The following is a 15,178-nucleotide window of genomic DNA, read 5'->3' as shown; positions in this document are numbered from 1 at the left end:
TTCACTTCCGCTTCCATGGTTCCATCCGCTGCCAGATCCACTCCCAGATATCTAAAACACTTTACTTCCTCCAGTTTTTCTCCATTCAAACTTACCTCCCAATTGACTTGACCCTCAACCCTACTGTACCTAATAACCTAATATTATTATTATTTTGCTTTGTCGCTGTCTCCCGCATTTGCGAGGTAGCGCAAGGAAACAGAAGAAAGCAATGGCCCAACCCACCCCCATACACAATGTATACACACACACACATGTCCACACACGCAAATATACATACCTATATATCTCAATGTACACATATATATACATACACAGACACATACATATATACCCATGCACACAATTCACACTGTCTGCCTTTATTCATTCCCATCGCCACCTCGCCACACATGGAATACCATCCCCTCCCCCTCATGTGTGCGAGGTAGCGCTAGGAAAAGACAACAAAGGCCCCATTCGTTCACACTCAGTCTCTAGCTGCCACGCATTAATGCCCGAAACCACAGCTCCCTTTCCACATCCAGACCCCACACAACTTTCCATGGTTTACCCCAGACGCTTCACATGCCCTGATTCAATCCACTGACAGCACGTCAACCCCGGTATACCACATCAATCCAATTCACTCTATTCCTTGCCCTCCTTTCACCCTCCTGCATGTTCAGGCCCCGATCACACAAAATCTTTTTCACTCCATCTTTCCACCTCCAATTTGGTCTCCCACTTCTCCTCGTTCCCTCCACCTCCGACACATATATCCTCTTGGTCAATCTTTCCTCACTCATTCTCTCCATGTGCCCAAACCATTTCAAAACACCCTCTTCTGCTCTCTCAACCACGCTCTTTTTATTTCCACACATCTCTCTTACCCTTACATTACTTACTCGATCAAACCACCTCACATTGTCCTCAAACATCTCATTTCCAGCACATCCATCCTCCTGTGCACAACTCTATCCATAGCCCATGCCTCGCAACCATACAACATTGTTGGAACCACTATTACTTCAAACATACCCATTTTTGCTTTCCGAGATAATGTTCTCGACTTCCACACATTCTTCAAGGCTCCCAGGATTTTCGCCCCCTCCCCCACCCTATGATTCACTTCCGCTTCCATGGTTCCATCTGCTGCCAGATCCACTCCCAGATATCTAAAACACTTTACTTCCTCCAGTTTTTCTCCATTCAAAGTTACCTCCCAATTGACTTGACCCTCAACCCTACTGTACCTAATAACCTTGCTCTTATTCACATTTACTCTTAACTTTCTTCTTTCACACACTTTACCAAACTCAGTCATCAGCTTCTGCAGTTTCTCACATGAATCATATATATATATATATATATATATATATATATATATATATATATATATATATTTTTTTTTTTGCTTTGTTGCTGTCTCCCGCGTTTGCGAGGTAGCGCAAGGAAACAGACGAAAGAAATGGCCCAACCCCCCCCCATACACATGCATATACATACGTCCACACACGCAAATATACATACCTACACAGCTTTCCATGGTTTACCCCAAACGCTTCACATGCCTTGATTCAATCCACTGACAGCACGTCAACCCCGGTATACCACATCGCTCCAATTCACTCTATTCCTTGGCCTCCTTTCACCCTCCTGCATGTTCAGGCCCTGATCACACAAAATCTTTTTCACTCCATCTTTCCACCTCCAATTTGGTCTCCCTCTTCTCCTCGTTCCCTCCACCTCCGACACATATATCCTCTTGGTCAATCTTTCCTCACTCATTCTCTCCATGTGCCCAAACCACTTCAAAACACCCTCTTCTGCTCTCTCAACCACGCTCTTTTTATTTCCACACATCTCTCTTACCCTTACGTTACTCACTCGATCAAACCACCTCACACCACACATTGTCCTCAAACATCTCATTTCAGCACATCCATCCTCCTGCGCACAACTCTATCCATAGCCCACGCCTCACAACCATACAACATTGTTGGAACCACTATTCCTTCAAACATACCCATTTTTGCTTTCCGAGGTAATGTTCTCGACTTCCACACATTCTTCAAGGCTCCCCAGAATTTTTCGCCCCCTCCCCCACCCTATGCTCCACTTCCGCTTCCATGGTTCCATCCGCTGCCAGATCCACTCCCAGATATCTAAAACACTTCACTTCCTCCAGTTTTTCTCCATTCAAACTCACCTCCCAATTGACTTGACCCTCAACCCTACTGTACCTAATAACCTCGCTCTTATTCACATTTACTCTTAACTTTCTTCTTCCACACACTTTACCAAACTCAGTCACCAGCTTCTGCAGTTTCTCACATGAATCAGCCACCAGCGCTGTATCATCAGCGAACAACAACTGACTCACTTCCCAAGCTCTCTCATCCCCAACAGACTTCATACTTGCCCCTCTTTCCAAAACTCTTGCATTTACCTCCCTAACAACCCCATCCATAAACAAATTAAACAACCATGGAGACATCACACACCCCTGCCGCAAACCTACATTCACTGAGAACCAATCACTTTCCTATCTTCCTACACGTACACATGCCTTACATCCTTGATAAAAACTTTTCACTGCTTCTAACAACTTTCCTCCCACACCATATATTCTTAATACCTTCCACAGAGCATCTCTATCAACTCTATCATATGCCTTCTCCAGATCCATAAATGCTACATACAAATCCATTTGCTTTTCTAAGTATTTCTCACATACATTCTTCAAAGCAAACACCTGATCCACACATCCTCTACCACTTCTGAAACCACACTGCTCTTCCCCAATCTGATGCTCTGTACATGCCTTCACCCTCTCAATCAATACCCTCCCATATAATTTACCAGGAATACTCAACAAACTTATACCTCTGTAATTTGAGCACTCACTCTTATCCCCTTTGCCTTTGTACAATGGCACTATGCACGCATTTCGCCAATCCTCAGGCACCTCACCATGAGTCATACATACATTAAATAACCTTACCAACCAGTCAACAATACAGTCACCACCTTTTTTAATAAATTCCACTGCAATACCATCCAAACCTGCTGCCTTGCCGGCTTTCATCTTCCACAAAGCTTTCACTACCTCTTCTCTGTTTACCAAATCATTTTCCCTAACCCTCTCACTTTGCACACCACCTCGACCAAAACACCCTATATCTGCCATTCGACAAACCTTCAAAATACTCACTCCATCTCCTTCTCACATCACCACTACTTGTTTTCACCTCCCCATTTGCACCCTTCACTGAAGTTCCCATTTGCTCCCTTGTCTTACGCACTTTATTTACCTCCTTCCAGAACATCTTTTTATTCTCCCTAAAATTTAATGATACTCTCTCTCCCCAACTCTCATTTGCCCTTTTTTTCACCTCTTGCACCTTTCTCTTGACCTCCTGTCTCTTTCTTTTATACATCTCCCACTCAATTGCATTTTTTCCCTGCAAAAATCGTCCAAATGCCTCTCTCTTCTCTTTCACTAATACTCTTACTTCTTCATCCCACCACTCACTACCCTTTCTAATCAACCCACCTCCCACTCTTCTCATGCCACAAGCATCTTTTGCGCAATCCATCACTGATTCCCTAAATACATCCCATTCCTCCCCCACTCCCCTTACTTCCATTGCTCTCACCTTTTTCCATTCTGTACTCAGTCTCTCCTGGTACTTCCTCACACAGGTCTCCTTCCCAAGCTCACTTACTCTCACCACCCTCTTCACCCCAACATTCACTCTCCTTTTCTGAAAACCCATACAAATCTTCACCTTAGCCTCCACAAGATAATGATCAGACATCCCTCCAGTTGCACCTCTCAGCACATTAACATCCAAAAGTCTCTCTTTCGCACGCCTGTCAATTAACACGTAATCCAATAATGCTCTCTGGCCATCTCTCCTACTTACATAAGTGTACTTATGTATATCTCGCTTTTTAAACCAGGTATTCCCAATCATCAGTCCTTTTTCAGCACATAAATCTACAAGCTCTTCACCATTTCCATTTACAACACTGAACACCCCATGTATACCAATTATTCCCTCAACTGCCACATTAATCACCTTTGCATTCAAATCACCCATCACTATATATATATATATATATATATATATATATATATATATATATATATATATATATATATATATATATATATCCTGGGGTTTCAGTGCATATACATGACAGCTTGAGACTGAGTGTGAACAAATGTGGCCTTTGTTGTCTTTTCCTAATGCTACATTGTGCACATGCGGGGGGAGGAGGTTGTTATTTCATGTGTGGCGGGGTGGCGATGGGAATGAATAAAGGCAGACAGAATTAATTATGTACATGTGGATATATGTATATGTCTGTGTGTGTATATATATGTATACGTTGAGAAGTATAGGTATGTTATATTTGCGTGTGGACGTGTATGTATATACATGTGTATGTGGGTGGGTTGGGCCATTCTTTCGTCTGTTTCCTTGCGCTACCTCGCTAATGCGGGAGACAGCAACAAAGTAAAATAAATTAAATATTCCTGGGGATAGGGGAGAAAGAATACTTCGCATGCATTCCCCGCGTGTCGTAGAAGGCGACTAAAGAAAACGGGAACAGGGGGCTAAAAACCGTCCCCTCCTCGTATTTCAACTCTCTAAAAGGGGAAACAGAAGGAGTCATGCGGGGACTCCTCATCTTCCTCGAAGGCTCAGATTGGGGTGTCTAAATGTGTGTGGATGTGACCAAGATGAGAAAAAAGGAGACATAGGTAGTATGTTTGAGGAAAGAAACCTGGATGTTTTGGCTTTGAGTAAAATGAAGCTCAAGGGTAAAGAGGAAAAGTGGTTTGGGAGTAAAAAAAAAAAAAAAAAAAAAAGGGGGGTTGGTGAGACAAAAAGAGCAAAGGAAGGAGTAGCACTACTCCTGAAGCAGGAGTTGTGGGCATATGTGATAGAGTGTAAGAAAGTAAGAAAGTAAACTGTAGATTGATATGGGTAAAACTGAAAGTGGATGGAGAGAGATGGGTGGTTATTGGTGCCTATGCACCTCGTCATAAGAAGAAAGATCAGGAGAGGCAAGTGTTTTGGGAGCAGCTGAGTGTGTTACCAGCTTTGATGCACTACACTAGGTTATGGTGATGGGTGATTTGAATGTAAAGGTGAGTAATGTGGCAGTTGAGGGTATAATTGGTGTACATGGGGTGTTCAGTGCTGTAAATGGAAATGGTAAAGAGCTTGTGGATTTGTGCTGAAAAAGGACTGGCGATTGGGAATATCTGGTTTAAATAGAGAGATATACGTACATATACATATGTAAGTAGGAGAGATGGTCAGAAAGCATTATTGGATTACATGTTAATTGATAGGTGTGTGAAAGAGAGACTTTTGGATGTTTATGTGCTGAGAGGGGCAAATGGAGGGATGTCTGATCATTATCTTGAGGAGGCGAAGGTGAAGTATAAGGTGAGGTATAAGTTTGTTGAGTATTCCTGTGAAATTATATGGGAGGGTATTGATTGAGAGGGTGAGAGCATGTACACAGCATCAGATTGGAGAAGAGCAGTGTGGTTTCAGAAGTGGTAAAGGATGTGTGGATCAGGTGTTTGCTTTGAAGAATGTATGTGAGAAATACTTAGAAAAGCAAATGGATTTGTATGTAGCATTTATGGATCTGGAGAAGGCATATGATAGAGTTGATAGAGATGCTCTGTGGAAGGTATTAAGAATATATGATGTGGGAGGCAAGTTGTAAGAAGCAGCGAAAAGTTTTTATCGAGGATGTAAGGCACGTGTACGAGTAGGCAAAGACGAAAGTGTTTGGTTCTCAGTGAATGTCGGTTTGCGGCAGGGGTGCGTGATGTCTCCATGGTTGCTTAATTTGTTTATGGGTAGGGTTGTTAAGGAGGTGAATGCAAGAGTTTTGGAGAGAGGGGCAAGTATGCAGTCTGTTGTGGATGAGAGAGCTTGGGAAGTGAGTCAGTTGTTGATCGCTGATGCTACAGTGCTTGTGGCTGATTTGGGTGAGAAATTGCAGAAGCTGGTGACTGAATTTGGTAAAGTGTGTGAAAGAAGAAAGCTGAGAGTAAATGTGAATAAGAGCATGGTTATTTGGTACAGTAGGGTTGTAGGGTTGAGGGACAAGTCAATTGGGAGGTAAGTTTGAATGGAAAAAAACTGGAGGAAGTGATGTGTTTTAGATATCTGGAAGTGGATTTGGCAGAGGATGGAACCATGGAAGCAGAAGTGAGTCACAAGGTGGGGGAGGGGGCAAAAGTTCTGGGAGCATTGAAAAATGTGTGGAAGATGAGAACATTATCTTGCAAAGCAAAAATGGGTATGTTTGAAGGAATAGTGGTTCCAATGATGTTACATGGTTGTGAGGAGTGGGCTATAGATAGAGTTGTGTGGAGGAGGGTGGATATGTTGGAAATGATCTGTTTGGGGACAATATGTGGTGAGAGGTGGTTTGATCGAGTAAGTATAGAAAGGGTAAGAGAGATGTGTGGTAATAAAAAAGGTATGGTTGAGAGAGCAGAAGAGGATGTTTTGAAATGGTTTGGTCACATGGACAGAATGAGTGAGGAAAGACTGACAAAAGACTGACAAAGAGGATATATATGTCGCAGGTGGAGGGAAGAAGTGGGAGACCAAGGAGGAGGTGGGAAGATAGAGTGAAAAAGATTTTGAGCGATCGGGGCCTGAACATGCAGGAGGGTGAAAGGCGTGCAAGGAATAGAGTGAATTGGAACGATGCGGTATACCGGGGTCGACGTGCTGTCAATGGATTGAACCAGGGCACGTGAAGCGTTTGGGGTAAACCATGGAAAGTTTTATGGGGGCTAGATGTGGAAAGGGAGCTGTGCTTTTGGTGCATTATACATGACAGCTAGAGACTATGAAAGAATGTGGCCTTTGTTGTCTTTTCCTAGCGCTACCTCGCACACATGTGGGGGGAGGGGTTTGTCATCTCGTGTGGCAGGGTGGCAACGGGAATGAATAAAGGCAGCAAGAATGAATTATGTACATATGTATATGTCTGTGTATGTATATATATGTATACGCTGAAATGTATAGGTATGTATATATGCGGGTGTAGACATGTATCTATATACATGTGTACGTGGGTGTGTTGGGCCATTCTTTTGTCTGTTTCCTTGCACTACCTTGCTAACACAGGAGACAGCGAAGAAAAAACCTCTTTCCTCTCATTACTTATTCGATCAAACCACCTTACACCACATATTGTCCTCATATATTTCATTTCCAACCCCCTCCTCTCCACAACCCTATCTATAGCCCATGCCTCACAACCATATAATATCATTGGGACTACTATTTCTTCAAACATACCTATTTTTGCCATCTGCCATCCCACATAATGTCCTCTCTTTCCACACATTCTTCAATGATCCCAGAACCTTTACCACCTCCACCAATCTACAACTTAATTCAGCTTACGAGGTTCCATTCGTTGACAAGTCCACTGCTAGATATCTAAAACGCTTCACTTCTTCCAATTTTTCTCCATTCAAAGTTACATCCCAACAAACTTGTCCCTCAACCCTGCTAAACCTAATAACCATGCTCTTATTCACATTTACTCTCAACTTTCTCCTTTCATACACTCTTCCAAACTTAGTTACCCACTTCTGAAGTTTCTCATTGAATCAGCAACCAAAGTTGTCTCATCAGTGCACAACAATTGACTCACTTTCCTGGCCCTTTCATTCCTCACAGACTGCATACTCACCCCTTTCTCTAAGATTCTTGCATTAACCTCCCTCACCACCCCATCCATAAACAAATAAATAACCATGGTGACATCACACACCCCTGCAGCAGACCAACCTTCACCGGGAACCATGCATTCTCCTCTCTTACAACTCGCAAACAGGCCTTACACTCTTGGTATACATTTCTCACGGCTTTTAGCAGCTTACTTCCCCCACCATATATTCTCAAGTCCTTCCCCAAAGTATCTCTATCAACTAGATCCATAAATGCCACATACAAATCCAAGTGTTTTCTAAGTATTTCTCACACATTCTTTAAATCAAACACCTGACATCCTCTATCACTTCTGAAATCACACTGCTCCTCCCCAATCTCATACTCTGTGCATGCCATCACCCTATCAATCAATGCCCTCCAATACAAGATACAAGGTATGGTAGACAAACTTATACCTCTACAGTTTGAACACTCACCTTTATTTCCTTTGCCTTTATGCAGTGTCAAAAAACAAGAAAAAGTGTTGGGGACAGAACAGAACCTTGAGGGACACCACTGTTGATGGAGAACAGGGGGAAAGCTGATCCATCAACAACCACAGAGATAGCAGTCGGAGAGGAAGCAAGATATGAACGAGCAAAACGAGGGAGGGAAACCAAAAGAAGGAAGCTTAGAAATGAGACTCCAATGCCACATCCTTTCAAAGCCTTAGATATGTCAAAGGCAAGTGCACATGACCCCCTGAACTCTTTCAGGGAAGATGACCAAATATTAGTAACATAAGAGAGAATATCATCAGTGGATCACCCATTTCGGAAATCATACTGGTAATGAGAGTAGACTGTGATTTTCGACGTCTTTAAGGTTATGGGAGCTGAGGGGGATTCAAAGACTTTGGAAATGGTAGATGTCAAAGCAATAGGATGATAGATGGTTCACAACGGTCACCCCTCTTAGGGATGGGATATATCAATGCATGCTTCCAAGAAGGAAAAGTTTTGGTGAAGTGAGGGAGGGAAACCAAAAGAAGAAAGCTTAGAAATGAGACTCCAATGCCACACCCTTTCAAAGCCTTAGATATGTCAAAGGCAAGTGCACATGACTCCCTGAACTCTTTCAGGGATGATGACCAAATATTAGTAACATAAGAGAGAATATCATCAGTGGATCACCCATTTCGGAAGTCATACTGGTAATGAGAGTAGACTGTGATTTTCGAGGTCTTTAAGGTTATGGGAGCTGAGGGGGATTCAAAGACTTTGGAAATGGTAGATGTCAAAGCAATAGGATGATAGATGGTTCACAACGGTCACCCCTCTTAGGGATGGGATATATATCATTGCATGCTTCCAAGAAGGAAAAGTTTTGGTTTTTAAAGTTCTGAGGCACACTCTTTCAGTAAGCAGGGGTGGATGCCATCAGGACCATAAGCTTTGCTTGTGGCCAGAGAAAGAAGTGCTTTTTGAATGTCCGAAGCGATTATGGGAAGGGGCATAGGAATAATAAGAGGAGCATCCAAGGGTGAAGGAATGTCTATGGGAGAGAGTAAGTACTGTCAGAGCGGAAAAATGAAAAGTAGAGCGACAGAAGTTGTTAGAGATACCCTTACCCAAAAACCAGAAATACCTATTAGTGGCAGCGAGAAGAGGCTATTGAACTCACCTCATGGATAACGTGCTTGCAGCAATTACGGGCAGTGACAAAAGCTGAATAGGAGCCAGAGGAAAGAGAGTTTTTCCTCATCCCTTGTCTGAATGGCCTCAGAAAAGGAAGGATTGAACCATGGACAAGATGAAGAGGTTGTCTTAGAGGAAGAAGGGATAAATGCTTCCATTCCTGCAAAAAAACCCTCTGCTATGTATTTGACAGAGACAGAAGCATTACTCCATACGAAACAGTACTTCACCTAAGGAAAGCCAGAAGTTACGGAAGTTATTCCAGTCAGCTTTCTTCAGGTGCCTGTATTTACGCTTAAAAGGTGGCTGCTGGAGGGGGATGTCCCATTAGAATAGATACATTTATGACGGTGTGAACAGATGAACCAATTGGGGGTGATATTGTTTGCTTACAGTGGGATGGACCAGATAAGAAAAATAAATCCAGAATATCACAAGAGTGGTCACAGTTAGTCAGGAATATGGGTAGGCTGGGAAATAATTTGCACTAAATTCCTCCACCATCCGTACAGGAGGAATTTAAACATTTCCTACGGAGAGCGTTGTAATCCCCGAGATAGAGGATCTCAGCTTGTGGGTGAGAGGATGTTACAGTCTCATGGGAGGAGTTTGAACAGTCAAAGATGAATATAAAATATGTAGAATTAGGAGAGCAATTGGTGAAACAGGAAAAGTGTAGCAGTAGGGAGACATACTTTGAGCCACATAAGATCAAAGTTTGGGAACTCAAGGTCCTTGAGGCATGCAACAGGTGTGCTGATGTTGGAATAAGCACAAACACCTATGAACTAGAATTGTGAGTGGAGGTTATGGTTAGAAATTAAAAAGGGACTAGTAAGAACATCATCTGACAACTGTGTCTCAGAGAGAAGCAAGATATTAGGAGGTACTTGACAGATGGTGTTCAACCGAAGAAAGGTACTAGAGACACCATAAATGTTGGTATTGTGAAAAGAAAAAGAGGAAGGTCTAATATAGATGGGAAAGGTTGTGAGAGGGGCTGGTACGACTACTGCCAGAGCCCTCCCTCTCATTGGCAGCAGAGTCAGGCAGAAACCTGGAGATTTTTAGAACCCCATGATGCCAGGGACTTGGGGCCATAGATTTGATTGACTCTGTCATGATGATGCCTTGGGAAAGCCTCTTCTTGGATGTAAAATTACAAGCCAACGCTGAGGCAGCTGGAAGCTGGTGAGAGTCAAGTCAATTTGGGTGATGCTTGCAAATTGGTTACATCAGCACTTAAAACCATTTTCAAAAATGCAGACAAGGTAAAAGGTTCTGCCATAATGAACAAAAAGTTAACAACAATGAAGGTGGCTCATTCAAAGTTTGTTAGAAAAAAGTGGAAAGTAGGCTAAGCAAAGCTTGGCTAAATAGCGGGTACAGTGGTGGGTTGAACATCAGCTGTTCATGAGCACTTGGCAACATATCTGGTGTGTGTTAATCCACCCTTCCACCTAACCTATCTAATCATACCCATCTTTCTGATTTCTCACTCCATATCTTAAAATGTTATGTAACATATCATTGAAGGGATACATTACTGCTCATCTAAACTTTAACACAATTTTGTGGGTAGTTCAACAGCATCTGGCAGGGCTGTGGACAGTGTTACCAAAGAAACCAAGAGATGCATCACCTCATCACTTACAACAGTCTCCTTCGCCATCATCACTAACTCCACCATCACCACTTCCCTTTTCATCACCATCTAAATCATAATTTCAGTGATGCAGAGATTAATTAGCTTTAGTCACAGCAGAGCCATGTAATAACCATTGCCTCCCACCTCTCACCCACCACATCTTACTCAATCTACTACAATCGTCACTATTCATTAAACAACTGTTGTTCATGATACAAAATTGTGCATGATTTATTTGTTATTCATTAATCAGTAAAGATGTATTACTATAATAATCTGCATTCATTAATCCATATACCATACATCCATATACCATACTGCATGTATCTCATAGGTAAAAAAAATAACATTAGGAAAGAGGGGCAAGTATGAAGTCTGTTGGGGATGAGAGAGCTTGGGAAGTGAGTCAGTTGTTGTTCGCTGATGATACAGCGCTGGTGGCTGATTCATGTGAGAAACTGCAGAAGCTGGTGACTGAGTTTGGTAAAGTGTGTGGAAGAAGAAAGTTAAGAGTAAATGTGAATAAGAGCAAGGTTATTAGGTACAGTAGGGTTGAGGGTCAAGTCAATTGGGAGGTGAGTTTGAATGGAGAAAAACTGGAGGAAGTGAAGTGTTTTAGATATCTGGGAGTGGATCTGGCAGAGGATGGAACCATGGAAGCGGAAGTGGATCATAGGGTAGGGGAGGGGGCGAAAATTCTGGGGGCCTTGAAGAATGTGTGGAAGTCGAGAACATTATCTCGGAAAGCAAAAATGGGTATGTTTGAAGGAATAGTGGTTCCAACAATGTTGTATGGTTGCGAGGCGTGGGCTATGGATAGAGTTGTGCGCAGGAGGATGGATGTGCTGGAAACGAGATGTTTGAGGACAATGTGTGGTGTGAGGTGGTTTGATCGAGTGAGTAACGTAAGGGTAAGAGAGATGTGTGGAAATAAAAAGAGCGTGGTTGAGAGAGCAGAAGAGGGTGTTTTGAAGTGGTTTGGGCACATGGAGAGAATGAGTGAGGAAAGATTGACCAAGAGGATATATGTGTCGGAGGTGGAGGGAACAAGGAGAAGAGGGAGACCAAATTGGAGGTGGAAAGATGGAGTGAAAAAGATTTTGTGTGATCGGGGCCTGAACATGCAGGAGGGTGAAAGGAGGGCAAGGAATAGAGTGAATTGGAGCGTTGTGGTATACCGGGGTTGATGTGCTGTCAGTGGATTGAATCAAGGCATGTGAAGCGTCTGGGGTAAACCATGGAAAGCTGTGTAGGTGTGTATATTTGCGTGTGTGGACGTATGTATATACATGTGTATGGGGGGGGGGGTTGGGCCATTTCTTTCGTCTGTTTCCTTGCGCTACCTCGCAAACGTGGGAGACAGCGACAAAGTATAATAAAAAAATAAAAATAAATGCATCTCCATGTATGCAATGATATAATGAATCCATAGAGAGCTGTTCCCCTTGACATTCCATTTTCCAGGAATGAATCCTAAGCATAAATCAGGGTATTTGTGTACTATAAAGTATTCCCTCATTCCAAGACCCTCACCTTTACCTCCCTCACCAGTCCATCCTTCAACTAATCAAACGACTACGGTGACATCATACACTCCTGATGCACACCCACCTTCAGCTAGAAACACTTAACCTCCTCCCTTTCTTCTTGCACGCGCATCTTATTCCCCAAAAAAACTCTACTGCATTTGATGGTTTTCATCCATCATCAAACAATAAATATATTACAAAAATAAGGTCTCTGAAATGATATTACTTAATACTTACAATCTTGAATAATCAAAGAAAGGAACACTACTTACCTCATATATTGATGATAATTCCTTGAAAAATGTCCGCACATGATTAAGGATAAACTCGTTGTCAGGGGCAACCACAACATAGGCAACATTCCGCTGCTGAGAATATGGTTCTAATAGTAATTTTTCCCAATGTCTGACAGACTGTGGTGCTACTGACAACCAGTCTCGATCATGACCAGTCAATAGCATTGGAATGGGTAAGGGTTCAGCCATATCCTCTGTGCCTCTCACAGCCATACGATGGAATTGTCGCCAAGTAAGTGGGCCATCGACACTGAACACTGGTTCCCAATTGACTCTTCGTCCCTTCTTTTGTATAGCCTCTTGTAAGTGAGGCTGGAGGGCTTTCATGCATCGCACTATATCTTTAGAACATCTGGGACCATCGAATTGGTAATAGCACCATTTATGCATGCATGGATGTCTCACTGCAGGGGGCCCATTTTCACTATCACTATGGTTAGCTCCCCTTGACTGTTCAACTGCCATGTATGCTATCTCATTTCCATCCTTATAATCCACTAAGTTTAGCAGGATGTCTCGTCTAGTATTTTGGTACACTGTGGTTGCTCTATATATAACACTAGATGGAGTACTTAACGTTACTAAGCACTGGCTCTGCAAGAGACGAAACATAGACTGAGGTATCTGATCTAGAATACTGGTTTCACGGTCAGGATTATCTGCACCTTTGTTATCCATTAGTAAATGCAGGGACTGTTTCTTACGTTCAGTTACCAAAGCCTCATGGAGGCCAGTTAGATCCACTTCATCCTCATAAAACAACCCTGCCTGAAACGCTAACCTTCTATTAACCACTGCTGAGAAACCACAATTACACTTAATACTTTCCTCTTTCAAACTCAGATGTGTAGGTGGCAAGTACAGAGTTCCGTCATTGCCACGGATATTGCCCACATTTTTCTGGATGTTATTACACACACACATTGTGCACGAGTCAAAATTGTGATCTCTAAACAAATTGACACTAGAGTCTTGCAGTGCGATATTAACAATGAGGGAATTAGCTTCAGGTACTTGGTTAAGCCCCAGTGAAGGAGGCTCTACCGACGGCAGTGTCTTGTTGAGGTAAGATGACTGATTGGATGCTGGCGATGGTAGCTCATAATTGATTGGCGGTCCTGCTGATGCTGGACCACCAACACTACCAGGCCCGCGCTGAGACCCAGGACCACCGTCTGACACTGGGCCCGCAATAGTGGTGGGCATGGGTGATATAGGGGATATTCCAACCTTTTGACCATGTCCACCAGCTGGTGGGCCCCCATGTAGAGGCCCCATATGGACCATGGGAGGAGCAGATCCATGAGCCTTATCAGATACTGGGAATTGCCAAGAAGGTTTGTACACCCACTCTTCTGGAATAGTAACAACAGTTTTATGCTCTTGGCTTGGAAGGTTTGTAAGTGGAGCATATTTTGTTGATCCAACAAACATTGACACTGAAGGTGGTTGGTATACAGCTAAAGTCTGCACTGGTTCCTCTTTAACAAAAATACTAGAGAATTCAGTTGGGTGTACAATCCTAGGCTCCTCAATACGCTCCTGCTTAATACTGATGACCTGAGGTACTGTATCATCCAAGGCAGTGTCATGGTCAGGATTGTGCTCATGGGACGGGGGTGTTGGAAACATCTTGGTCAACTCCACTAGACTAGCATTAACACTGGATTTATTTCCACCACTACTTTTGTTACTGATGATAGCAGCAGTATCTTCTGGTCCTCCAGAAGGTTTATTAGACCCAGGAGGGGTGTGATCCGTGAATGTGGCCTGAAACACAGATGCTGTATGAAAATTGCATTTAAACAATTATGGAAATTATAAAGTCTGATACGGCTAAAACACAATAAGTTATGAAATATGATTCAATAAGATGGTGGAATATTTCATGAATGCATGGATTGGGATGAAAGTTTTATACTAAAGGCTGTTAACAAAGAACTTACACCACTGATTCAGGTTTAAAGTTGTCCCCCACCCCCCTATTGTATGTCATCCATATGAAATTAGGGTGAGAAGACATATTATCTTTAGCAGTCACAAACGAATGAAGAAAGTATGTTTTGTCTTTAGCAGTCACAAACGAATGAAGAAAGTATGTTTTGATGATCAAAATTAAAGGTGTTCCTGTAGCAGTTGGAAAATGACTAAATAACCTACGAAGTGTTGGCATACTACTGTGGTGCTCAAACCTGGATGATTACTTACATTAAGACAACTAGATATAACATGAAATAAAATCAAAACTGTTTAGATATAACTTGAAATAAAATAACACTATTGTGTCTAAGACAGGCCTGTTCCAAAATGA

At 42.6% G+C, this 15,178-nt stretch overlaps 1 protein-coding gene across 3 annotated transcripts in view; it reads right to left on the bottom strand.

Annotated features, from left to right (window-relative positions):
* Positions 1–15,178, bottom strand: part of skd (mediator complex subunit skuld) — a 722,241-nt gene that overhangs the window by 215,228 nt on the left and 491,835 nt on the right. For all 3 annotated transcript variants that reach the window (XM_071664981.1, XM_071664980.1, XM_071664979.1), the window contains one exon: positions 12,844–14,637. In XM_071664981.1, the coding sequence (XP_071521082.1) occupies positions 12,844–14,637 (1,794 nt within the window). The remainder of the gene's footprint in view (positions 1–12,843; positions 14,638–15,178) is intronic.

The sequence above is a fragment of the Panulirus ornatus genome, chromosome 9 (assembly GCF_036320965.1).
Source record: "Panulirus ornatus isolate Po-2019 chromosome 9, ASM3632096v1, whole genome shotgun sequence".
NCBI classification, from domain to species: domain Eukaryota; kingdom Metazoa; phylum Arthropoda; class Malacostraca; order Decapoda; family Palinuridae; genus Panulirus; species Panulirus ornatus.
This window is presented reverse-complemented; position numbering and strand designations above follow the sequence as displayed.